This window comes from Stegostoma tigrinum, chromosome 19 (genome assembly GCF_030684315.1).
Source record: "Stegostoma tigrinum isolate sSteTig4 chromosome 19, sSteTig4.hap1, whole genome shotgun sequence".
Lineage (NCBI taxonomy): Eukaryota > Metazoa > Chordata > Chondrichthyes > Orectolobiformes > Stegostomatidae > Stegostoma > Stegostoma tigrinum.
Genome location: NC_081372.1, coordinates 21,663,022 through 21,690,701, shown reverse-complemented (window position 1 = coordinate 21,690,701; position 27,680 = coordinate 21,663,022). Strand labels below are relative to the sequence as shown.

At 40.1% G+C, this 27,680-nt stretch overlaps 1 protein-coding gene across 3 annotated transcripts; it reads right to left on the bottom strand.

Annotated features, from left to right (window-relative positions):
* Positions 1–7,688: 7,688 nt before the first annotated feature.
* Positions 7,689–26,905, bottom strand: LOC125461475 (homeobox protein TGIF2-like). Of its 3 annotated transcripts, XM_048550302.2 has the most exons (4): positions 26,421–26,751; positions 25,657–26,244; positions 24,967–25,208; positions 7,689–9,842 (listed from the first exon to the last, which is right to left on the bottom strand). In XM_048550302.2, exons 3-4 carry the CDS (start codon positions 25,168–25,170, stop codon positions 9,321–9,323), a joined length of 726 nt encoding a protein of 241 aa, XP_048406259.1. In that variant the 5' UTR covers positions 25,171–25,208; positions 25,657–26,244; positions 26,421–26,751; the 3' UTR covers positions 7,689–9,320. The 3 variants fall into 3 exon arrangements, with proteins under 3 accessions (XP_048406259.1, XP_048406260.1, XP_048406258.1); XM_048550303.1 differs by lacking the exons at positions 25,657–26,244; positions 26,421–26,751 and adding an exon at positions 26,846–26,905; XM_048550301.2 differs by lacking the exon at positions 25,657–26,244.
* Positions 26,906–27,680: the final 775 nt, after the last annotated feature.

Sequence of the window (27,680 nt, the reverse complement as noted above, 5' to 3'; positions counted from 1 at the left end):
GGGCTTTTCTTCAAAGGCTTTCTACTTTCATGGATCCTTGACTGACTGACTGACTGACTGACTGACTGTCAATCGACCTCTGTCCATCTGCATATAAATGTCCTTTTATTTCCTCCAGCCTCAACTACTTCATTGCTTACCAATCTTCCAACCTCCATAAACTGGAATCATCTAGAACAATGCTGCCTGTACCTTAACTCACACCATGTCCTGTTCACCTACTACTTGTGTGTGCTGACCAACAATGCTTTTGTTTCATAATTCTCCTTCTCATGTTGGTGCTCTTCCATAATTTGCACCTCCCTATTTCTCTAACCACTTTCAGCCCTACAACATTCTGAGAACTCTGTTCTTTCAAGTGTGGCCCTGTTGCAAGTCACACTTCCTTTGTCTCGCCATTTTCACACAGGCCTTTGGTTGACTAAGGCCACAGTTCAGAAATTCTCTCTGCAAACCTGTTTTCCTGTCCACTTCTCTGATCTGATCTTTATGTTTGATCACTTGTCCAAATGTCTCCTTCTTTGGCTCAGTTTCAATTTTCATCCTATGAGCCTCGTTGGAACATTTTACAATATTGAAAGTGCTATAGAAAAGCAACAAACTCAAGAGAAGGCGGGAGAAATTCAGGTCTGGCAGCATCTGTGGAGAGAGAGAAAAACAGAGTTAACATTTTGGAGTTCTGAAGAAGAATCATACCTGACTCAATATTTTAACTCTATTTTTCTCTTTCCTCAGATGCTGCCAGATCTACTGAGTTTCTCCAGCCTTCTTTGTATGTTTGTTTCAGATTTCCAGCATCTGCAGTATTTTGCTTCTGTATAAATACAAGTTTTTCTGTCAACCACATAATTTATGGATCCAAAGTGCTTGCTTTGGATCCCCATCCAATAGCAGTGACCAATCCATGCACATCAATCAGTTTACACTGTATACTGTTTGTATTTTGCACAAACAGTGGGAATGAATTGTAACCCTATATGCATTGACCATGTCAAATAATCCGACATGGGCAAAATATTTCATTATTCCTTCCTCAGTTCCTCAAATGAGACAACTGGGCAAAATATTGGGACACAATGAGATTGGAGCAGGGAAAAGTATTATTTGGCTCCAGTTGCTGTGTACAGTATTTGCAGCTTCACACTCAAATTATTCCAGTGTCGTACCACTTATGCATAATGCATCAACATGTGATGTGCCACGTTGAAGATTCTTAAAACCATTTCAAGATAGTTCAGTGAATAGAGTTGAAAAGTGAACACTTATGGATTGATTTTTCCCAAGTGTACAGTCCCCATGATTTTCTGTTCATTTAATTGCTGGGTGGAAAGTTATAGGAAATCTGCCTGCAGTTTCCTAATATGCTTTCAGAAGGTAACCCCAATCTGCAATTGGAAAGTAAGCTCTTTCATACCTGATTTGCATTTTTGGAAATTTATGTTGTAAATTAAACTGTCCTATCTGAAACCCAGATGGAGGTCAAGCCTATTGAGAGTATAATGGTAAAAGGTACAAACCAAGTAGCAGAAAGATAAATCAAGAGAATGTGTTTATTACTTAGAAAACAGCCTTTACAAATTATAATTTGTATGAATTGCCCCCTTTATATCATTATAAGAAAGAACATTAGTACTATGTTGAAGATGTTAGAATTGCTGCCAAATGCCTTCTCCGGCACATTTTCTGGCTTTGGGAAAGAGGAGTTTTGTTAGGGAAAACTTCTTTGATTTGTAAATCCACCTGCAAATTTATCATCAAAAATTTGCAGTGAAATTGAGGTTTTATAATTGTTGCTTATTCAGTAGCTTAGCAGACTTGGAATAAAATCAGCATTTTTCCTTTAACTGCAATCATTATAGACTAATGGTTGACCACTGGGAATCCTGTCCTTCAACACACCCTGACTTTAAAACTCGCAAAAGCAATTTGTTGCCTCAGCCATTACTTCCTGCTATGGGATTTAAAATACAAGCGTCTGTCAGATAGCTTAAATGCCACTAACTGCTGCCATTACATCATTTTTAGCTTAGCCTGAATCTACCTAAGAGTATAGCCCTTGCTCCAGTGAACATGCATATTAGTTCAGTGACAGCTGCATCAGGAATCTATGTAATCATATTTCAGCTGCTGGAAGGGTAGACAGAAGACAAAAAGAAGATTAGATGATAACACCAAAATAATCAAATTATAATAAAAGCCTGATGTGCATAAAATTGCAGCATGTAACACTTGTTGTTCCACTTTAATCTCTTATCTCTAAACAACTGTACCACTCCTTTGAAAGGATTTCATTTAGACTATTTTAAAACATTTGTTAATGTCTTAACAAGACAGTAAAAGAACCTGATTGAGTATATACAATTACAAATGCTGAACTGGTTTTAATTTTTGGTTTTGAAAATCAAGCATTACTTCTGTGAGCATTAAATTAAAACTTTGCCCTCGCACTGAAAAATGAGTGAAACAGAATAACAGCTACGTTACAGACCTGATCATATTGCAGGAGGTATCTCTTACGTCAGAAAAAAGGGGTTTCAAAATTGTGTAAAATTTATTTGTCAAATCTGACTTGAGCCACATCCTATCATGAATAAATTCAAGTTATTAACATGGAAAGTTTAATGTACAAAATGTGTTTCCACCACTAATTTCATCTTTATTGTTATATTTATGTGATTTAATATTAAAGACTGATTGATTATTTCATTGAAGCTTTCTCACAAAAAATGAGTAAATGCTGCCAAACTATTGAAAGGCTTAGCATTACAGCAAGAGATAGTAAGAACTGCCGATGCTGGAGTCTGAGATAACAGTGTGGAGCTGGAGGAACACAGCAGGCCAAGCAGCATCAAAGGACCAGGAAAGCTGACGTTTTGGGTCGGGACCCTTCTTCAGAATGCTGCTTCAATATAGAGGATATAAGTACAGGCCATAAATAGCTGTAAAACGGGAAATGGAAGGGAGGGTGGAACTCAGGAAAATCACAATCACCAGAGATATGGTACTGAGTAAATTCTCAAGACCAGTGGCTGACAGTGACCGGGTCCTGATAGACTTCATCTTCGGCTGTTAAAACTGGCTAGTGCGACGTTGTTCCATTGGTTTTAATTTTCCAAAACTCCCTTGATTCAGGGACCATCCTTTTAGACTGGAAGGTCATGAAATTAACTCCTTTATTCGAAACAAAATCGAGTGAGACAGAAAGCAAGTAACTACATGCCAATTAGCTTAACATCTGTGATAGGGGAATGTTAGCAGCTACAAATACGTTCTAGCAGGCACTTGTATAAGTTCAAAGTAAAATGGAGAGTCAACATGGTTTTCTGAAAGGAGATCATGAGTGAACAATCTATTAGAGTTCCTTTAAGAAGGTAACACCGAGAAAAAGGGGAAACAATGGATACACTGTATGTAAATCTCCAAAGGCATTTGACAGGTTCCCATATAAGTAGAAGACTGGCTGGCTAACAAGAAGCAGCCATTTGGAATAAATGGGTACCATTGAGGGTGGTAACAGATAACAAGTGGTGTGTCATCATCATAGATTCAGAAACGTTGGCATCAACTTGTTTAAAACACAAGATACATTAGAATCTTCGCAACATATATGTGCAGATGATGCTTCCTCTTAGGGAAATCTACATTTAAATCTACAGTTTAAAAAATTAAGGTATTCTATAAATCTTAAATGGGATTTTAAATCAGCAATATCAACATACATAGGACGTGATGTGTTTCCATGTTGGCTTATCTGGCCAATTTCAAAGCGGATCTCCTGTTTCTGCAGGAGTGTGGGATACCGCACCTCAGCAGTTCCAGGAAATACTCGAGCTTGTGGGCCATGGGCCTTTGATCTGGTAAGGGCGAAATGATTGGCATTCCTTCGGCCTGGGTATTCTGCTGCATGGAGGCAACGTCACCATCTCCAAGATTAAGGAGATGGTGGGCCAGCACGTCCTCATAGCAGACATCAAGTACAGAGATGCTCCCCTGAGACTAATTAATGTGCACGCCCTCATGGTAAAGAGTGACTGCTGGTCATCCTGCAGCAGCTCCCACCGCTGCTGGTGATGTCCAGGCTGGTCAATCTAGCCAGAGACGTCAGCTGCACGATGTCTTCTTCACCCCTGCAGACGGAGTGCAATGTAGATACACCTGGTCACTGCCAGACGGGTCTATCAACTCACGGATAGATTTCCTGTTTGCATCCCAAACGTTCTCGGTCAGATCCACTGACATCAAGGCAGTGTTCTTCTTTGACCACTGCCTCCTGCTGGCTGCTATCTACAGGTCATGCCGGCATGGAAACTGAATGAGAGATTGTTGGTCTCGGGCACATCAAGGAGCTCAAAAGGGATAACGCAGGTTGGAGGACTATGAAACCTTGCTTTGACTCTCCAGCAGACTGGTGGGAAGAAGTCAAGTGGAGTGTCAAGAGGTTCTTGATCCTCAAAGGTCAGAAGATGTGAGAGAGAGAGATAGAGGAGAAAACTGTCCAAACTCCAGAAAATCATGCAGATCCTGCTCCTGCTGCAGACAATGGAGGTTGGTGTCAAGGAGGATCTCCAGGAGGTGATTAGCCACAAGCCTCACATTTGCCTCAAAGGTCTCCAAGATAATTTTCCAATCCAGGGCTCACACCATGGAGCAGGAAGAGACATGCACACAATTTTCTTCTGCAAGGTGCACGGGGAGAGCTCTGTGATCAGCCTGAAGGGAGAAGGTGGATTGGTAACGTCATCTCAGTCTAACATACTGAGGATTAGCAAATCCTTTTATGCCAGACTGTACAACACAAGCCCACAGACAGTGTAGTGTGGCCTCCCTGTCATTCCTATCCTGTGTCATTGGAGATGTTAGAAGACAAAACGTGGGAGAGGCTGGACCAGCCATTATCTTTGGATGAGCGGATCAAGGCTCTCAAATCCTTCGAAAAGAATAAAAGTCCCATGGCTTAAGCTGAGCTGTATTTGGCTGTATGGGACTAGATTGCCCAGGACCAGGAGATGTACGACAGCATGCTCCTGGCAGGTATCGTCACCCTCATCTACAAGCAGAAGGTAAGGGAGGAAATTAGAAATTGGTCACCAATTTTACAGATGAATGTTGAATTACAAAATCCTGTCTAAGGTCATCACCTACCAGATCTGGTCTGCTCTGAGATTAGTGATTTACCCTGACCAAGCCTGTGCTGTACCAGATAGGACAATCTCTAAGAGCCTTGTGCTCCTTAGGGATACGATCACCTATGTGCAGGACAGGTGGGCGGACGCCTGCCTCATCAGCCTGGACCAGGAGTAGGCCTTTGCTGAGATATCGAACACCTCCACGTGGGATATGGTCACCAAAATGAGCTTTGCTGAGGGAATCCACAATTGGATCTGACTGCGACATCATTAGTGCAGTCTCAATCAATGGGCAGGAATCAGAAAGCTTTTTGATCAGATCCAGAGTCAGGCAGGACTGCCCACTCACTCCTGCCTTGTTTGCATGTTGTGTAGATCCTTTTGCTGAATCCATCAGGAAGAATGGGAGCCTGAGAGGGGTGGAGGCAGTGGAGGCCTGCAGGTCAAAGCCTGCCTGTGCATGGATAACTGCTGTTTTCTGCTTGGATTGCTGTCAGTGTGCATCTGTGACCAGTTTGACTGGCCTCAGAAGCCAAGGTAAATTGAGGCAAGAGTGAGGCCATGTTCTTTGGGAACTGGGCTGAGAGATCCTTACTCCCTCTTCACCGTCAGAACAGACTATCTGAAGGTGCTGGGAATATGGTTCTGAGGGGCCAGGGCATGCACAAAAACTTGGGAAAAGCATATTGCCAAAGTGAGGCAGAAACTGGGCAGATGGGCACACAGCTCCCTCTCCATTGACTGTAAAAACCTGATCATCAAGTGTAACATTCTGTTAGTGCTGTTGTATGTGGCGCAGATCTGATCTGTTTCCTGATTCTGCACCCAGTGCTTCAATTACATGTGAACAGTATCTTGCATAATTAAGAAATGCCTTTTGGTTTATTGCAACTCTTGAGAAAGTCAAACCCCAATGCTTGTTGCCAAAGACTGTACAGAGCCAAACTGCTTGTGTATTTTAATAATAAAATAAATTTTACAATCAGGGTCCACCCTTTTAAAATAGAAATGAAACTTTTTTATTTAAAAAAAGACTTATGGGGCCGAATAGCCCACTCCTCGTTTGTATTCTCTTCATTTATGGTTGCGTTACAATTGGAAATTTTAGTAAACTGTTATGGCAATACTGCCATACATATAACTCTCAAACCAAGTCCCCCTGACTATTTACAAATGACAAATCGGGTCAAGTTGGCCTTGGCCAGCAAATGCAAAATGGACTAGTAATGACTCAGCAGCTGGCTTTTCACTGTGCCAAACCTTCCTTTTACTGAGTTTTGCTTAGTTTAATCTCTGTGTATCACAGTGATTTTCACTTGGTTTTAGATTAAAAATCTCACTGAAATCTTTCAAATCAATTGAAATTAAAAACTAACTGATATGCTGCAAACCTGATTCATGCCAGCAGTGTTTATCAATTCCTCCCTGTCTTTCATATTGGGTTTGTTTTAAGACAACACGTTTTTCAGCTGTACAACTCAAATGGTGCATATTTTTTCTTTGCATTTACTCACCAGTAAAATGAAAACTGTGGTTGCAGGTTTCATTGCAGGTAATGCCCAAACCTTTTGAAGATTCACCCATGGCAAGGGCCACTGAAATTTCTGGACTCAGTTCTGAGTTCAACAATGTTAAACTGGTGAATTTCATCCTCAGGTTATTTTCTCTTTGCCAAGTGCCAGTCCGAATCTAGATTTAATGTTACTGCTTCTGTAATGAACACTTTGATCGAGATCAATGTTCTATTTCATTACAACCATTACCAATCACTGTCTTTTATTGTATGATACCTGTCAATCCTTGAAATTATCTTCAATTTTATTCTACGTAGCCCTGCCTTTTCAACAGAATAAAATCCATTATCTTTTCTTTTTTCTGCAGTTCAAACAGTCACACTGGACTTGAAATGTTAACATTGTTTCTCACTTCACAGACCGGAGTATTTTCAACAAGTTTTCAATTTCAAGCTACCTGAGGGAAACTTTTTCCCCACATAGAGGCTGGTTTGTATGTAGAATGGACAGCCAGAGGAAACAGCAGAGTTAGAACATTTGAAATACATTTGGACAGTACATAAATAGGATAGGTTTAGTTTAGGAAACTTAGTCAGCATGGACGAATTGGACTGAAGGGTCTTGGGTCTTCTTTCCATGATGTACATGATGTCTTTGAGACACAATTTTAAAAAAAAGTTCTTTCCAGAAAGTTTCTTGCAAATGCATTCTGAAGGCAGCCTAAAAATCTCACAACATATGGATGCAGCAATAAAGCATCTTGGTTTGAGTATGACTGTTACTATCAGTAACCTGCTATCAATTCACTGACTAAGTTTGGTGATGAGAAGCATGTATAACGTGTACAGTTCAGCAATGCTTTGTTGCAGGAATATTACCATCTGCTTGCTGCTGAGATAAAGGGTGTGACTTGGCCAAAATGAAGTCGTGGCGAGGAGCTCAATTCTGCTTTGCACATCTTGTGGATGTTAGGTCAAGAAATTAAACCACACATCAAAAACTGAATCTTCTGTTACCAATTTAATGTTAAATAATAACAGAACTCATATTTATCAAACGTCAAGATTTTTATTAGAGTGGTATTAAAAAAAATTCACAGATGTGATCAATGTTCCTGTAAGACAGAGAATGGAGTTGTAAGAACTCCTTTAAATATTGCACAGATTGAAATTGAAGACTTGAATAGTTGGGTGGTCCCTTCATAGTAACAAAAAAAAACCACCATCATAAGGCACATTTGCATTTATCTCACTTATATACATGATCTGCAAAGCCCCTTTTTGCATTAACACTGAACCAAATTTTTAAAGCTTCCAACATGAGTAGCATTTTTGTAAAACCCCTTTGTAAAACCCCAGGTACAGAGTTTGGCCATGTATATATGATTTACAATAAAGGGCTGATATACGAAGCAGCTGCAGGATCAAACTAAATGGTCTGAAAACATCTCCACGAATTTGCCTAAATGCAGCTTGCAGGAATGGTTCATTTGAAAGGCAGCTCAAGTTGCCAGTTTCTGCTTCAATCTTACATTGATATGCAAGGGTTATAGGAAAATCAGCTTGTATTACTTGCATCTTAAAATCACTGGTTCTCCATTTTCTAAATGATTTTCTCAACATTTTTTTTCATGTAACTGGGTTGAACATCATCTACGAAAGTTATAGAATCTGGAAAGTTATAGAATCTGAAAACTTATGTGAATCCCAGACTACCATCAGATAAATCTTAGCACTACCATTTAAAAAGGAATTTTCACATCACCTTTAACAATGTACTACATTTAAAAAAAATGTAAAAAATATCAGATAGCTACATTCACAGATAGAACTAACAAATAGAAATTAGTTTACCTTTTTAATAGTTCTGTACTCAAGTTACAAATGAATACTTCCGAGCTAATGTCACATTGCTATAATCATAATCTATGGAGTAGTGATTAGAGGAAGTTCCACTTTTATCTTACAGTTTGCCTCTAACAGAACCACAATTTAAAGTTACAATTCTTTAGCTCAGTAGTAAAGATCCATTATATACAAATGAAAAAATATTCTAATATCTTATGATTCAGACACTTTGCACAGGTTGAGGATTAAAGAACGTGCAAGACAATTTTCCATCCTGGTCATCCACACTACTTTGGGTTACCTTGACACTGCACTTTTGTTTTGTACTCAATATATATGTTTCAACGAAAGCAGCGTCATTTAAGGAAAACAACCATAAAAAAATCTTTAAACTTGACATGTTGGTCAGTGACATAAAACCTGAACGAATTAAGGTAACCTTCAGTTTTTGAAGTACGATTATAGCTCATTTATATTTGCAGTCAAAAGTACAGAATGCTAATGCTAACTATTTTGTAGTCCTATAATCTACAGTTTGCAGAGTGCAAAGCTATAGTGGAGCCTCTGAGAATACTACTAAAAATAATTATTGCAACCCTTCAATTCAAGGGGTCTACAATCAACTGGACAGCCATGAGAGAGTAACCTTGAGTTTAAGCACACAGACTTTTCAAGCTATTTCTCCAGCCATAAGAAATGAATTCTGATAGTCATTTCTCCAGAATAGATTTTAAGTAACATGCTACTGCCCATTCACAGACTGGAACCAACTGAAAGGTTCCTCAGATATCTACACTTCTACTGATATTTACCACGTTCCTTGATGCACGTGTTTAAGATGAAATCTTAATATTCTGTTTCTGAGATTCCAGTTCAGCAGCCTGCTGGAGTGCCACATCCACCAACAGCTGAAATCCACTGAAGTCCTGGTGGAGCTCTGGTGGAGTGGGAGGTGGTGTGTTGAACAATCCATTATTAGGACTGCTTGAATCTGTGCACGTCAAAGTAGTGGGGTTATCAGTGTTAAACAGGGGTCGAACTAACTCTTGGTCAGTCTGTTTTGTGGTTTTCTTACTGTCATCGCCGGAGTCTGGGCAGAGGAGTAAAGGCATGTCTTTAACCATTGATGTTGTTGCATGGCAAATGACGGAAGGTCGAAATGATGCAGACAAAAGTGTGGAGGTGGCAGCGGAAGCAGAACTCTCCAATAGGTTTGGTCTGCCTCCGCTTCGAGATGGATTTAATTCCGAGAACTTGCTCTTGCGAGAAATAGTGAATTGATGAGGGTCTTTCCCATCCTTCCGTAGCATGTCTGGCAAAAGTCTTCTCCTTGCATTGATGAACCAGTTGGAGACCTTAAATTTGGAAGCAAGGGCAAGCAGTTATTCAATACATTGATTTTGTTGGGAGAAAATACAAGCATTCATAGACAACAGAAATGCCATCCCAGCGAGAGGGTTTCAATGTTAAGATTTTTTTCAATGTTGTAAGATCTCTAGCAAGTTGGAAACCTCAGATACTGCCACTAGATTCTGTGGCCTTGCACCAACAATGAATTAATAATAAAAAAGAATTGGGATTTTGCTTTTAAACCAGTCTTCGTACTGAGAGTTAAGCCACCCAAAATCGTCATTCCCTCAGCCAAGCCTCACACAGAGAAACAGAGGATATTTACTACTCACACCCTTCTGATTTTACAAACTTGTCCAGATCCATGTAGACGAACCATGTCTTCCTAACATTCTGAATTGTTTGGAGGCCGTGATACATTTTAAAAAAACACTAATATCAAAATTCAATGTATTTCAAAGCCTGCGATGGAGTCATTCTTCACAAGCCTGATTTCCCATTCCCTCATTTAACCTTCTAATTTGTATTCCCTGCTGGTTTAATACTGCTGCTGTTTGAAGCTTCTTAGCAGCCACAGCAATTTTATTTGCTGAAGGAATTGATCAGACCAGCTCTGAATCAGCATTTTTTTAATGTGGGATCAGAGAGATTTGGAAGCTCCGCTTACAAAGCAGTTGTAAGATTTTATTTAAAATGGGCAGAAATTGAGAGCACACCAGTGAAATAGCAACTCAAGACTACTCGAATCCTATTTGTTGTAGCCCAGACAAAGCCTTTGTAAACAAGCACTGATGTGAAAGCAGTTTGCCTATCCCAGAACACATGACAGCATGGGTGCATACTACACACTGATCAAGTTGTGTAACTTGAAACCAGTGCTGAAGGAATTGCCGTTATGGTCCTTCAAATGTGCACTGAGGAACTTAATGTGTTGCACAAAGCATACTCAGTTAGTTGTGGGGGAGGGTGGTAATGACTAGAGGAGGCAGATGTAAGGAATCTAAGGCAGAAACAGAAAAGGCAAAATGAGCGAAAGCTGAATGCAAGACTACGCCTCAAAGATACAAGACACTGAATTATAAACTGGAAGGCACTCCTTCACAGAGTTTAACGTTTTAAAGCCACTTAACAAGCAAACATTTTCTTTATTTATGTTTAAATGCATGCCAGTCTTGTTTTTCCTCGAGCTTCATTTGTCTGACTGTTCAGCCTTCTTTCATAAATATGTAGTTTATAATTTCATTTTAGAGATCCCCACGAAGGAAAGTCTGTTTATTGGATATCGGAGCACCTAACATTTCTATTTGGAAGCCAAACCAAAATAAAATTGTACCCTTGAAATGTTGTTTGAAACTTGGAAATCCAGACAGCTTTTTTTGTAAAGCATGCGAAAGGGGGATACAAAGATAAATAACAGTGGCTGTGGGGGAGGGTAGCTTCGCCTGCAGGGGCATGCAGTTAAATTGCTTTTAGATTGTTCCTTTAACTTTGATTCTGGGAGCCATTTTCCAATGTTTATGCTGTGAAATCTGTTTCCATAGCAGACTCACAGACCCAAACTGGGCTGATAGGTCTGCTGCTGGGCTACAGAAAACCAATTTGACAGGAGAAACCAGGTCTTGGCATCTAAACTGAAATGCAGAAGTAACTTCAGTTTACTGGCCAAAACTGGATGCCTGCTTCAGCTGCCAATCATAAACTTTAAAAGGAAAAATCCAGCCTTTGATCATTGCTTTGATTTAGCACACAGAAAACCCTTTTCCTTGCTAACCTTCAGTTCCAGGCACTCACAGATATTTATCATCATGTGTTTACTGTTAAGACAGCAATGTCTCCAAACATTAACCAAATCTACCAAACCATACTTAAAAAGACAGGAGAAGCTTTAATCATCTGCTTACTGATTACCGATTTTGATTTCAGGTGAGCAGAAAAATTATGTTACTGCACATATGAATTCTGTCCATCACACCTCACTGTTATTTCAAACATGAAATTTTGAAATGTTTACTTTGATCCATTGCCTGCAAATTTGTAGGAGCTGTCTCTCATTTTTCAATCCAGTAGCAGAGGCACAATTAGCAGTATTGATTATGTTTGGCACTGGAACTGGAGAGAAACTTAACACCGAATTTATGCACTCAGTGGGCCTTGGCTTTTGAAATAAACAGCACTTCCTGCTGTTGAAACAGTTCTTTTTACTGTGAGACAGATTCACCAAAGGAAAACAAAGAAAAACATGTCTTCAATAGAGATAAAGTCTCACTTTTCCACCTTCACAACCCTCCACCCCCAATCCCCTGCACTTAAAACAAAGGTTTTCTTTTAAAACAAGGCTTGTAATGAGACATTCACATTACCGGAGCGGACTCCCATAAAAACATAATAAATAGGAGCAGGAGTAAGCCATGTGCCTTGTTGAGCCTGTTCAACTAGTCAGTACGAAAGTGGCTCATCTTGGGTTTCAACTACATTTTTCTGTCCACTGCTCATATCACTTGATTTCCCACGAGACCTAAAATCATTCTACCCCAATCTTACAAAATATTCAAAAACGCACCACTCACAACCCCCTGGTGCAGAGAATTCCAAAAGTCTGCAACATTTTGAGTGAAGTTCTCATCTCAATCTTCAATATTGAATCCCTTATTCTGACACAGAGAACTCACATTTGTTTCTCTGAGTGGGGTAACAAACTCTCAGCATTTACTCTATCATGACCATTCAGCATCTTGAGAGCTTCTAGCCTTCAGGACCTGGAGACTGTTTCACCAAGATCACCCCTCAGTATTCAAAACTCTACAGAACACAGGTCGAGTTGCCCAACTTCCCCTCATAGGATAGTCTTGTGAACAAGTCTCGTGAACCTTCACTGCACTCCTATGACAATAAAATCTTTCACGAAATAAGGAAACCAAAACTGCTTACAGTACAGCAGGTGCCATCTAAGCAAGCTCTTATACAATTCAAGTAAAACTTCACTACTCCTGTGCTCAAATATAGATGCACCATAGAAAGCATCCTATCTGGGTGCATCACGGCATGGTACGGCAACTGCTCTTCCCAAGGCTGCAAGAAACTAGAGTCATGAACACAGCTCAGTCCAAATCATAAACCAGCCTCCCATCCAGAGACAGTAAGAACTGCAGTTGCTGGAGTCAGAAATAACCATGTGGAGCTGGAGGAACACAGTGGGCCAGGCAGCACAGGAGCAGGAAAGGTGACCTGCTTCTCTGATGCTGCCCGGCTTGCTGTGTTCCTCCAGCTCCACGCTGTTATCTCTCCCATCCACTGACTCCATCTCGACTTCCCGCTGCCTCAGGAAAGCAACCAAGATAATCGAAGACCACTCACATCCTGATTATAATCTCTTTCACCCTCTTCCATCAGGCAGAAGAAATAAAAGTTTGAGCACACTACGAATGGATTCAAGAACAGCGCCTTCCCTACTGTTATCAGACTTTTGAATGGAAGCCTAAAAATGTTAAAGCTGATCTCTTTCTCTGCACCTTCTCTGTGACTGTAACACTGTATTCTTCACTCTGTTCTGCTACTTGATGCACTTTATATGGTATAATCTGTCCACAGAGCACAGAAAACAACACTTTTCACTATATCTTGGTACAAGTGACAATAATAAATCAAATCAAATCCTCTGGCGGTAATAGTTAACATTCCATTAGCCTTTCTAACAGTTTGCTGTCCTGTGTACTGTCTGCATCCTCACCATCAACCCATTTTCCACCCACATGCTAATGTGTTATCCCCAACTCAAGCCCTTATCTTATCGATTAACATTTTGTATGTGTCCTTACAAAAAGAGTTAAAAGGAATAGCGGCAGTTGGTATTTTCTTCAAAAGAAGAATCGTCTAGCAATTCCTGCAACTGACCAGCTATAGATCTTTGTCTTTCCTCTGGATATTGGCCTACAACGTCAAGCTGGGCATTCTAATTCTAGGTAAGGTTTTGTGAACCCAGCTTAAGACAGATTGAACTCAAAACAGTTAACTATTTCTCTTTCCATAGATATTGCCTGAACTGCTAAGTATTTCCAGCACATTTCATTTTTATTTCTTATTTCCAGTATCTGCAGCATCTTGCTTTAACTTCCAAAAACCATGTCTAGGCTACAATCACTTCAATAACTTTATCACAGATATCAGATACTTCGAGGTCAGGTTTACATGTTTAAAGCACAGAATAAATCTCTTCCTCTTCCTCCCCAACAATGTACCCTCCTACATTAAGTTGCTTTTAATGCTGTCAAACACCTCATGGTTCTTCAGAGAACCATGCAGAAAATACTTGACACTGGGCCCATGTGGGGCTGTTAGGACAGCTATGTAAAAGTTTAATCAACAATGTAGGTTTTAAAAAAGGGGAGAACGATAAAGTGGTTATTGGAGGGATTTTCACAGTTTCAGGCCTAGATGGAGGAAGGCACAATTGATAATTGTGGACTTGGGAAGGATGGATCAGTGCAGCATTTTGCATTTCCTTAGCCTGTGATTGTCAGTTTTGGGCAAGATTTTGTATTCAGATACCAAATTGGGGATAGTTTAATTCTTGACTATGATTTTTGTTTCCAAAACTCATTTCAAACTCGGTCATTATCATTAACAGGTCAAGGAGACTTTCATTCCCTTATTCCGTGTTGGATTTGAAACCAGAGGTCTACCATTTAACCCATTACACAAACCACTCTTTGTTGTTAATATTAAAAGATGGAAATATGGGATTTTGTTTCTAAGTTAGTCTACACACTCCAGATTTCGTGTATGTTATGATGGACAGGTATTAGTATATACATTCTTTCTATGTCCCGTCGCGAAACCCTTTGATTTCACAATGGAAGGAAACGTGAGAAGGTAATGCCTGCTGACTGGACAAAAAAAAAGAGAGGGAGATCGGCAGGTGTTCAATTTCTTTGAAACCTTCATGAGTTTGGCAGCTGGATACCAGCAGCCTTTATATTTACAAATAAAAACAGAACATGCTAGAAAGACACAGAAGTCAAGCAGCACCTACAAAGAAAGAAAACTATATTCTGATATATATTCAAGAGAATTAGATAAATATTTCTAAGGGGCAAAACAAAACTGGAATAAGGGGGAGAAAAGCAGAGATGTAGAACCAGATGGATAGCTCAATCACAGAACTGCCACAAGCACAATAAGTCAAATGGTTTCTTTCTGCACCGTGTCATTCTACAATTCAATAATATTTTAGGTGGTGTTCACCAGAAATGTTCTTGTTCTGATTATATGGCTACGCACCAAAAATATTACTTCTCCTTTGCGTAATGTCGCGACACAATTCATCAAGTATTTCTAGAATTTGTTGATTCCGTACTCATACAAATGATTATAGCACAAAGCAGTGACTGTTTTGGCCCATCAAGCCTGCATCAGCTCTCTGCAAAACTAAACTAGCTAGTCTCATTCCCTGGGCCTTTCAGCGTCACCCTGCAGCTAATTTTTGTTCAAGTGCTCATCCAATTTCCTTCTGAAAGCCACAATTAAATTGCCTTTTCCACCCTTTCAAACAGTCACCTTTGGTTCTTTGGGCAAACACTAATTCAGTGTCAGAGATAATGGGAACTGCAGATGCTGGAGAATCTGAGATAACAAAGTGTGGAGCTGGATGAACACAGCAGGCCAAGCAGCATCTTAGGAGCACAAAAGCTGACGTTTTGGGCCTAGACCCTTCATCAGAAAAAGTTTTTTCTGATGACAGGTCTAGGCCCGAAACGTCAGCTTTTGTGCTCCTAAGATGCTGCTTGGCCTGCTGTGTTCATCCAGCTCCACACTTTGTTTCAGTGTCCTCTGGTTCTCTTCTGCCAATGGAAACAGTTTCCCCCGCCTAGTCCTGATTTTGAACTTCTATCAAATCTCCTCTCAACCTTCTCTGAGAAGAACTACTGAGCTTTTCCAATCCAGCCATGCAATTGAAATTCCTCATCCCTGAAACCAGAACAGATAATGCCTGGGTTGAGAATGGATTCCGTTCTGGAATCTGTTTGAAAGTCAATTTGTTCCCAAGTCAGAATGTATTGTAAAGGAGCTGTTCATGAATTCAGAAAATGTTCGTATATCAGGTCTTTAAAATTACACCTTATAAAGGGATTACATTTGTAAATATGTGCATTTATAAATTGGGGACCCCTGTAAATCTATCTTTTTGCACTCCCTCTAGTGTCTTCGCCTGTTTGGCACCCCATCCTCTAACTGCAACATTCATTTTCTTCACCACCAACGCATAGTAACAGCAGTAAGTTCCATCTGCAGTAACTCAACAACACTCCTCTGCCATACAAAGCCACAACTTCTACCAGCTAGAAGTACAGGGGCAGATAATGCAAAAAGAACACCACTGCTTACAAGTTCCCCTCCATCCTGACCTGGAACAATATCATTGTTATTCTGGTGTCACTGGGTCAAAATGCTGGAACTGCCTTTATATTGCTTCAGATTTTTTCGAAGGTTGCAAAACTGAACTGAAAAGCATTATATTTTTAAAGATACAATCTCAGATTCCCAACACTTAACTCTTTTATTCTCTCTGACAGCTGGATCCAATTTTAAACAAATTCATTGTCATTTTAAAAGTGATTTTTTTAATATTTAAAATTCTGTGACTACTGGCTAGGGCTAGATTCAGTGACATTGATAATAGCACTTCGCTCAATATAAAAACCGCTTTTTTAAAAATTGCCATTTGTCAGACATCTCTTGACTATTTGCAAATGGCTGCAAATCATCTTACCCAAAAGCAGTTGATTACTATTATTAATTAAAAATTATCTACTTTAAAGCAGGATTTTATTGTTACCTAAAACAAAACAGTTCTCGCAAAACTTTCAACAGTCTCTTCTGCAGTCAAGATGCTCAACCTAGCCACACAAACCAAAAAAATTCCTAAACACAAACGTAGACTTGTGTTCCCATAGCAAATATTATCCAACCTATTAAGCATACCCAGCAGTTGCTGTTATTTTTTGTCCAACATTCAACTGCTGCTGCTTTTAAGAAAACAAAAAGGTCAAAAATAGTGGAAACATACATCAGGTCAGTTTCTAAGGAGAGAAGCAAGATCCGGAACCCTACAAGATATGTGTCCTCCTTTAATTCTGCACTCCCAATTTTAATTGCTCTACATAAGCCCCAAGGAATTCCCTTATTACTGCTCTCCAGCTCTCTACCATGTTTTCCTCCTTTAAAACCCCTATTAAAACCTACCCCTTTGATCAAGTCTTTCAGTCATCTGACCTAGTATTGCCATATGTTGAACAGTGTCATACTTTGTTTTATGATCCTCATTTCAAGTGCCTTGGACATTACATTATGTTAGAGATGTTTAATAAATTTGTTGTTCTTTCCATTGTAGATCATTGTCATTTTTTTCTGCTTCTGTCCTTTAAAAGTGCTTTAGATATTTGCTTGACAAACCTAGCTTCAAGTGTATATGAAACAGGTAGAGTGGGACTTGGTTGCTTGTGGATAAAAATACTGGTGCAGATGTTGAATCACAGAATGAACCATTGTATGATTCTATGATGTATGTTATTTTAAGTGATCTCAGCCAGCGAATTTAGAGATGGAAAAATGAAAAGGCCAGGATTCCTCTTCCCAATGATTATCTCATGATAGGACTGGACTCGATTGTGACTTACCCTACAACCTGCGAGTTACTGTCTAGGGTCACACAAGCTTGAGTAGCAAAGCGTCTATTTTCAATTTATTTTTACACATCTAAATTGTTTGGTGTGTGTGGGATTGTACAGTTCACAAAATTAGTCATTCTATGCTTGTGTGGGGATCTCTTGCAATTACTCAAAGCTTCTCAGTAGACCTCTTTACATTTTGAAAAATAGAAGCAGGGGTCCCAAAGGAAACAGAGCCATCATGCCAGAAAATATCTTTACTGCCAACAGTAAAGTGCAATTAAATCAATAATTAAGAAAATCTAATGGTCTTGTGATCATTCTCCCCTCCCCCCACAAATCACGCAGGGACAAAGATTTGAGTGATTCCTTGGGCAAGGATAGGATGAAACTTCAAGATTTCTGTTGTAGTAAGATAATTCATCAGTGCTTTCAAAAAAAAAATGTGCTGCAGGCTATCCTGGATTAAGACAAGTTTTTTTTGTTGATGCAGTTCCTTTCAAAAAGAAAATGTTCCTTTTTGTTCTTTTTCAATGATACTTTATATTCGGGCCATCTTTATGATTACTGTAAACAACATGAATCAATTTCAGATTCCAGCCACATAAATATAGGATGAGAGACTGAGCGAACCTGCGTCAATTTAAGATTTTCAGGTGAGTCTAATTGGACACAGCCTGAATCCAACAAGATCTCTGAAATCCACAACTGAAATGCTGTTTTTGAAGAGCCCCAGTGTTATGTGCACTATGCTGCGTCTTTCAGATGCTGAAATGGCTGAGAGGACATCTGATATGACCCTTCTTTTGTTAAACAAGGTAGTGACTCGATTCTCCATTTCGAATACATTCAAAAACAGGAATGGATAGTCCATTGAGAGCAGGATTTGTGCAAGAACGAATTTTAGAAACTGTGGGGTAAACAGGATGTGGATTCACCTCTGACGTCTACTTCCCAGCAGTCTACATTTTGTCTGAAGTAATCTATCAGAGGGACACAGATGCATGGCAGGCTGCAGTGTGTATGTATGTGAGACTGCACATAGCAACACACGTCAAAAGAACAGGCCCATCTGGACAACAGAACAGCCACCCCACTGAGAGATCTTGAAATTGCACTTATTTTTAAACTTTATAACTAAGCTTCTTTGAAAAGTAGCTCTGAGGAGTTGCAGTTTCTCCTTCTCATTGACAAAGCAGGTATCTTAAGTTTCAGGCAACAGAGGATAGAATAAAATGAGACTATCGAAAGTCCACAAGCATCAAGCCCTTTGTTTTATTTCTGCATCTCCAGATATGGTGATTAATGCATTGCTTTTAACTTATCTATACTGCTCTAAAAATTGTTATTTCCATAGCTGTGAAGAATAATAATTAATTTATGGGATGATGTATTATGAGTTTACGAGTTTATTATGAGTTTACAGTTCTCTCATACACTGATTAAATGGATTTGCCTTCACATAAAAACCGAGGATAGTATTGACATGCAAACTCAATCATGGGACGGGGTGACAGCATTGGCAAGGACATAGCCCAACAACCTAAGTATGCACTTACCAGATGTGATTGCTACATAGCAATCACTAATAGATATTCACAAAATATTCACATGGGGCTGTTAAACTTGCAAAGTTACAACACAGATTGTGACCAGTGGTTAAAAATGAGATAATTGAATGGGCAATAGCATTTGCATCTAAGACAAGTGCAAACACTGCACCTTATGATCGAGCCTTGCCTCTGGGTATTCGGTTTAGAGGGCTTTCAGTTGTAAATCTAATATATAAATAAAGATGCAAAAGCATATTTTAGAGTTGTGTTTGCCTGTATACCTCATAAAAGTGCTGGAAATGTCTATTGTTCTTGCCCATCGCTAGTTTGGACTTACTGAAGCCAAACGATTTTTTTCCACCACGGCACCCCAAAGATTAATGCTAGCCGTACACTGAGCCAAAACTCAGGCCCTAGCATATGAACAAGAAACAAGAGTAGGCCACTCAGCCCTTCAAGTCTGCTCTGCCATTCAATAAAATCATTACTGATCTGATTTTAACCCCAAGTCTACATATCTTCACTAATCTTTCTGGCATGTATACACTTTATCACTGACAGCCAAGAAGTGTTCTGAAATATTTATGCATGAGCTGCAGTGTGCACATATACTGTTTGTTTCTACACCGTTTTACAGAGAAAGCTCCAGAACAGCACAGAGTAATCAAACGCAACCATTTTTTCCACTCCCTTAGACACTGACTTCAAAAATCCATGGAAAGGATGAATTCCTATTGAAGCTACTTATAGCAAGACAGAAAAGTCAAAACATACAACCAAATATTTCTTGCACCGTTATATGGTATACAGGCAAACAACTCTAAAATCTGCTTTTGCATCTTGATTTATATATTAGATTTCCAACTGAAAGCCCTCTAAACCAAGTACTCAGAGGACAGGCTCAATCACAAAGTGCAATGTTTGCACTTGTCTCAGATGCAAATACTATTGCCCATTCAATTATCTCGTTTTTGACCACTGGTCACATTCTGTGTTATAACTTTGCAAGGTGAACAGCCCTATGGTGAATATTTTGCAGCAGCACTAGCATTTACAAAACTAACAAACAATAGGGAAGAAACAAAATTTGTATTGATTTGCCTCTTAAGCTGTAAATTACTACTACTGCTGGTACAAAGAGATCATGTGACTCAGTAACATGGCAACAATGAACAAGGCACTTTGATTTTTTTTAAAAAGGTGCAATTTATGCCCTGTTCATGATCCAAAATGGCAGGTGTGATTGTGGCTTAACAAAATGGCATCCTAGTAGGTATATTAACTAGCCCTCTTCATCCTTATTGACCCATGTACAACCTTTGTTATGGTCAATCATGTTAGCCTGTTCCAACACCTCTCCTTCACTGTTCAGTTAAGCAGGTCTGCCTTTGGCTGTTCCACTGTTATTTCAACAGTAATAGCCAGAAAAAAGCATTGTTGCTGATCCCACCAAAGACTCCCAGGGAAGGGGGGAACTCTGATTCCTTTCCTACATCTCATCTGCATTCTACACTTGGTGACGGTGTTAGATTTCACATGCTGATTGAGCCTAGCTCTCCCTCACTATCACCTCTCAAGCACTACACTCTGCTTTGTCATGCTACCTGTCTGACTACCATGAGACAAGCAGAAATTCCCACCAACTGAATACTGCGTATTTATATTGATTGAAATAGACAAATTTAACTCCTCCCTCTATTCCTCACCCTGCCCACTGTTTGAGGTCGAACAGGCCTGCTCTCAACTTCAGGTGTTACTTCTGGTCCATCATAAACTTTCCCTCCGTTCAGTCACTGAGGCTTCCGCAACAAAAGCTACCCACCACCCCAGCTTATCTGCCGCTGGAGCCCTCAGTATGCCTTTATTAACTTGACACGATTATTTCAAAACTCTGCTGGGCACCTTCTCACCTCCTTGAACTTGAGCACTCACAAACTTCTGCTGCTTGCATTTAATCCACAGCATGTCTTGTTTTACTTGTCATCCTTGAGCTCAATGACTTATGCGAATTCTCAGAACAACAATACTTGGATTTTGAAATCCTTGTCAGTGATATCAAATCCCTCCATCACCTCAACCCTACCTTTGTAACTTTCTCCAAATCCACAACTCTCAAACTTCTGCACTCCTCCCGTTCCAGCCTTTTGCACATTCCCAACTCCAACACTGGCAGCCTTCAGCTGCCTTGTCCTAAACTCTGGAATTCCGTCCCTTAACACTCCACTTTCCTGCTTATTTTTATAATCCTTTTAAAATTGACCTCTGTACTAATATTTCATTACATGTAAAATTCTGATTGTCAGCACGAACCATGCTCTGCTATGTTCAAGGCAATATACAGTTGTGACCTCATCTTATTGTCTAATCTGAAAGATGCCACTTCTAAAAAGTCCTCCCACAATACTGCACAGAAGTATCAGCCCAAATTATGCGCTGAAAACTCTAGAAGGGGCTTGAGCCCACACTTGTTGATTTGCAGGTGTCACTGCTGCCTTTTATATTAGGTGCTACCAAAAATGCATCAGTGCTGCGCACTAAACAATGTTGCAACATTTAATTTAGGTAATATAATTACTACTTTTGAAACAGCTAACTAGCAAACCTAAGATGTGGCTCAAGGTTAGCTTGGAACACAAATGTAAAAACTGCTCAGATACAGTCGTATTTCAATTTACCTGTCCACTTTAGGCCTTGGCTTGTGTTGAGGTGGGCTAAGCGGACACCATCCTCGGCCTAATTAGTAAGGCAAGTTTCAGTGGTTTTAGCAAATATTTGTAGCTTTCCAGCTCCTGCTGGTCAGCAAAGGATAGGATATCAAAATCAAAGGAGCAGCTGGTACACTTCCTCCTTTCTTTCCCCTAGTATGCTTAAAACACTTGCAACTGATGTCTGCATTGTGACTGGTACAAAACAGACCCTCAATTTTGATTTTAAAAAATAATTTTTATCCACACAAGTCACTTCAGATAGTTATTATTTTGCATCTTTCGAGGTCATGATTTCATGCAAGATTATTCAGAACACAGATGTCATTTATTCAGCAGCAGATTCCCCTCACAACAGCATCAATTGTGTAAGTGGCATCATCATGAACAGCAAACTGATACACTTGTTTAAAGGTCAATCTTTTGTTGCTTTGCAACTCTATAAAATGCAGCAATCTACTGTTTTTAAATCAAACATCTATCAGGCATTTAGTACCCATGCACTCATTTTTGTTTACATATCTTTGAGGTTTATCCAAATGGAAAGTTGGGCTTGGTGGAAATGAATCCTTTTGTGATTAGGACATGTGTGAATGTAACCTGCATTTGAAGGCTCAGTTCTTCATAATTACAAGGGAATACTAGATATCCCAACTCAACATCTGCTGTTCACAACTCATTTACTTCAAGTCAACTTTCGATTACAGCATGGAAAAATACTTCATTCACATTCAGTACGGCTCTTGGAATCTGCATATCTTGGGCACATACAGGAATTAGATATAGCTGGTTTCTGCTGCTACCCTTCCACAGGAACACACTGTTTTTAATGAGTTCTAAATGATGCTTTGTATCCTTCAAAATAAAGAAAAGGACTCAATCTCACTGATGAATCCACCTTCCAATCCCAAATAAAATATATTTAATTAAAAAAACTTATGCAGATGCTGTAAATCAAAGACAAGAATAGAAATTGCTGGAAAAGCTCAGTAGGTCAGGCAGCACCTGCAGTGAGAAATCAGAGTTAATGTTTTGGGTTGAGTGACCCTTCCTCAGAACTTCCTCATCCCGAAACATTAACTCTGATTTTTCTCAACAGTTGCTGCCAGACCTGCTGAGCTTTTCCAGCAATTTCTATTTTTGTCTAAAATGTATTTAGATATTGTGGTAATGCTTATCAAGGTCTTCGCTTAGTGAAATGATATCAAACAGGTAGGCAACTAAATATCCAAAAACTTAAAAAATATTGTTTCAGATGCACTTTTACATTTATAAACTAAATTAGTTTCCCAAGCAGTTAAAGCTTGCAATAAGCAACACCAAAAGGAGCTTATCTGTCTCAAAGGAGTTAGGAAGAGGAGACCACAGGCAACAAACACCGACAGGAAATGGCTTTCGTAACAAAGTTCCAGACCAACGTGGGCATTTAATGTTCACACTGTTGCACAATGACTGTCAGAGACATCATGAGTGTACAAGGCATTTGTTTTTATCCTATGCTTTTCAGTAAATTGGTTATAAACATGCCTCCATACCACTTTAAAGATCTATTTTACTGCTTTGGTCTGTAATAAAATGTCCATTAAGTCTCAGTCACAGCTCTCTGTAAAGTTAATAGGACCACATGAAAGAAAAAAGCTTAGATTGATTACAAGAAATCACAAAGACTAAGGCTATGCAACAGAGATCCATGTAGGAACTGGTTGGTTTCACTTTTACTAACAGCTTCAATAATCAGCTGTATGTCCCCAAAATACCCTAACACTGTCGCATTCTCTAGTTGGAACTAAGCCAGAACTATATTACAATACCTCTCTTTAAAAAGAAAACTGGTGTTAGGAAACACTCAACATGAATAAACAACAATCCAAGCCAAGCCATGTTTAAAAGCTACCACAGCAACAATAAAAATAAACTACATTTATAGTGCAGTTTTAATACAAGAAAACATCTTAATGTTCAGTCGGATGAGGGAACAAAGTTATCACAAGCAAAATGAGAAATCACTAAAATGTGTAGGGTCAGAAAAGAGACTGTTAGCAATATCTACAAGTTAGGTTCAGAGTAGGTAATGGAGAGGAGGGGGCAGTGGGTTCCAGAACATGAACTTTAGGGGCTAAAAGGTCTGTGTCTTGAGGTTCTGCAAAATCCTGCAAAAGATTAAAATTATAAGTGCAATACTCCCTCATTACATGTGAACCCAAAACAAATTTGAGAATACTGCACTACTTATGGCACTGCCCACTCTGTGAGACTAACACATGTAGAACATCAAAAAAAATGCTCAATTCCCCTTAAGGAGTTTTCCTAAGCAAGGTCCAAATTTGTCATTTACAATACATCACCTGAAGCATTTCAATAACCCCTTCTGCATATATGTCCTTCAAAGCGCAGGACCATATAGCATGGATATCTAGCCTGCTGCCCTTGAGCTTCACAGTCTGGTTCTTGAAGGCCAAGTAATCCAACCCCCTATGCATTTCAATTTCCTATTTGCTCTGCTTGAATGTCATGGCCATGAAAGACTGTAAAGGCATGATTTGACCAAGAGTCTAACTTCTTAGCGTATCACTCCTCGACATAACACCAAACCTATATCAGCTATATGCAAATTAGGTGAAACCAGATTTAAATCTGTTAAGTGTCATCACTGGAGTTTTGCCATATATTAAACATGCCTGCAAAATCCTTAGAGAGTTCTCCATGTACATTAGCGCTACATTATTTTTAAGATTTCCACCTCCTTATACATTAGTGTCTCTCTTGTGGCACGCCATCCTTGACAGCCTGTTTCTAGGTCCTCTATCTTTAAGGATATTCTGTAATCAACCTGTTCAGAGATGTTATCACACACCTCTGGAGCAGATGGCATTTGAACAAAGGCCTCTTGGTCCAGAAGTAGGGGCACTACCAATGTGCCGCAAGCGTCCTCAATACAGCAATCGCTTTAAAAGCTGAATGCTGGGAAGATGCACAAGATCAATCGTATGATTACACTACTCCATGACACAGGCTGAGGCTAGGAATTCAGCCAAACATTCAAAACAACTGGCTGACCACTGCTCAACCTAATTTGAGTTAAACGAGAGAGAACAAAAAAGGGGGATTTGGAAGGCAAGCTACAATAAGGTACAAGGGTACAATTGGGACGGAATACCCTTGAAACAACCCTAAAGCATAAACAACACTGGGAGCACATTCCCCTACCTGCAATACTGTCAGATTCGCCTGTCCAGACAGGCTGAGCTTCTCTTGCTCTGATGGATAGGCGTTCAGTCGGTGTTCGTACAGCCAGTCCCGCAGGATCTTCACCGACTCTTTAGAAAATATCACATGCCGCTTCCTCTTCTTGGAATGAGCCATGTCAGAAAGCAAGCTACCATCGTCTTCTCCCGTCTCGCTGTCTGACATGGCTATGTCCCCTGGTCTCCTCTGGCTACTGGTGAAGACTGCAGACATACAGACACACACACACACACACGCAGAGAGAGAAGCAACGCCAACAGTGCAGTGTTAGTAACTAGGCACATCACAAACTGTAATACAAAGCCATTCGGGCAGATTACTACCTACCCCCCCCCCCCCCAAACCACCAACATATTTAAAAAGGGGGGAGGGGAAAATCAAGTTCAGCAGTTTCTGGCAAAGCAGTGAACAGGAACGAAGTCCCTCACTCTCCCACCACTACACCACAAGTTTCTCTTTCTTTGAAACTAAAAAGAAACACACACTCCTTTATTTTGCCAGAAGGGAAATCTTCAATTAACTCCAGGAGAGAGCAAACATCTCGCCACCATCCTGTTGAAAGATTGTTTCCAAAACAACACTTTCCCCCCTCTTAAAACAAAATCCACGTAATAATTAAATGAAAAGCAGAGAACAAACTTATGAACAAACTTTGCCGCCATTGACAAGTGGTTGAACACTGTCCCTTTTGTTGCAGTGGAAGAGGAACTTGCAAAGAAGGGTATTCCCAGTTCAAACTAAGCCCATCTGTCAGATGAACATTCCCAAGAGGTAGTTCGCTAACTTAAAATAAACTTTTTTTTTGTGATGGTGAGGATGGGAAAGGGGGGGGGGGGTGGGAAGACGAAAGCCACACACACAAAAACTTTCTCCATTTCACCTCGTGTCAAGAAATCCCAGTTTCTGATGAACTCCATTCCTCCAACACCATCCCCCCGCCCCCCAACAACTGTTTTGTTGGTTAAAAAAAATAAATAATAAAAGCCCATACATCTGCACAGAGAGGTTTTGGGAGCTGGATGCGACAGGAATAAAAAAGGAGCTGGCTGTGAGCTCTGTTAAGAAAGATGCCATGCTTTAGCCCCCTTTTTTGTTCGAACGAGCGAGGCATCTAGAGAACCATTCCGCATTCAATCACTCACTCATTCACACAGATGGGGTCTTTTCCCCTTCCACAGACACACACAATAGAGATTCAAACGGGATTCCACCGCCCCCCCAACCAGATTCACAGTCGGTCTAAAGGAGAGAGAAAAAAATCCCAAATAAACTAGCAAAATAAAACACGACACACACACACACACACACACACACACACAGATCTAGCAGAAATCTCCAGCTTCTCCCATTGTTCAGAACGCCAAGCGCCTTGACAATGTGCCAAACACACTGCACCAAGGTCACACTTCACTTACCTTTCCTCGCAGCTTTCATCCTATTCCACTTCTTTTTAGAGTTTCTGTCGAACGGCAGAGTTTGGGTTTTATAGCTTCATATAAAAGTGTAAAGGGGGGGTGGGGGGGAGGTAGGAAGGAGAAGGGAGGTGGAAAGTGCTGAGCACGTTGCGTCTGTGTGTGTACTGCTGCTGCTCCACTCGTCTTTCTCCTGCGAGGACAGCGTGGCGCAGTTAAACAAAGCTCTCGCTCGGTTTGCCTGCCTGCTCTCCTCTCTCTCTCTCTCTCTGTCTACCTGCTGCTGATCCTGATTACAAATGCTGCTGCTGACTCCACTCCTGACAAACCCTGACAGCTCACCCCGGAAACGACCTGACACTGACGTCACCTGAAATCACAACTTGCCTCTGGAGCTGCAGCCCAGCAGCAATGTGACACATACTTACACAAGGCTCCACTCCTGTCAAACTTCCACGCAATCCCCCAGCACAGCAGCAGCGGCAGATATTTCCAACCATTATGTTTGACGACTGTTGCACGCCAAAGCTTTTTGCACCGATGATCAAAAGCCTATTTTTTGGCTCTGTTTCACCCTCTCTTTAGGGAGATATAGGCTAGCAATAGTGCCTTCTTGTGTAGACCAAAAATAGCAAGACATCAAAAGCATGGTTGTTTTAGCTAAGCGTAAACATTGAATGAAATGTATCCGTTTGAAAGGAGGAAAAATCTTTTTCCTGTTTGCCAAATACGCATATGGTGTAAATTGCATCTCCAAACTACAATGTAGAAAAGACTTGGTGCTGAATGATTAATATTGTTTATGTGATATTTCCAAAATCGGCTGCATATTAACGCATTAAAATATGTCATTTAAAGACACTGAATTTTGTTAAATGATAGGGGAGTAGTCATTTCTCGGTTTGTATTGCAGAAGTGTTTTGTCACTTGTGCATGATGTCATTTTCACTAAAGCAACGGGTGACCTTTCTCTAGCAATAAACGATTTTTTTTTGTTTTAATGTTTATTTTAACTCGTTAAAACGTATGTTTTTTCTGACAGAAACACAGTCCTTATGATCGTTAACACACATCCTGCAAAGGATGAACTTCAAGGCCTCCTGACACTCATGTGACATTGACCTGAGGATGATTAGTTTGCTGCATTCTTTATTCTTTTAGGTTCCCGTGACTCCCTGCCTTTGCCTCATTGCAGCACAGCTGTGACCTCCATGATGTGCACAATTCAACTTGCATCCCCATTTCTGTAGCACTGGTCCATTT

Bases quoted from the DNA above. Each gene is read 5' to 3' on its own strand.
- LOC125461475 (XM_048550301.2), bottom strand. The intron at 9,843-24,966 runs GTAGGGGAATGT...TCCAAATTTAAG, and splicing joins CGAATCTGACAGTATTGCAG to GTCTCCAACTGGTTCATCAA.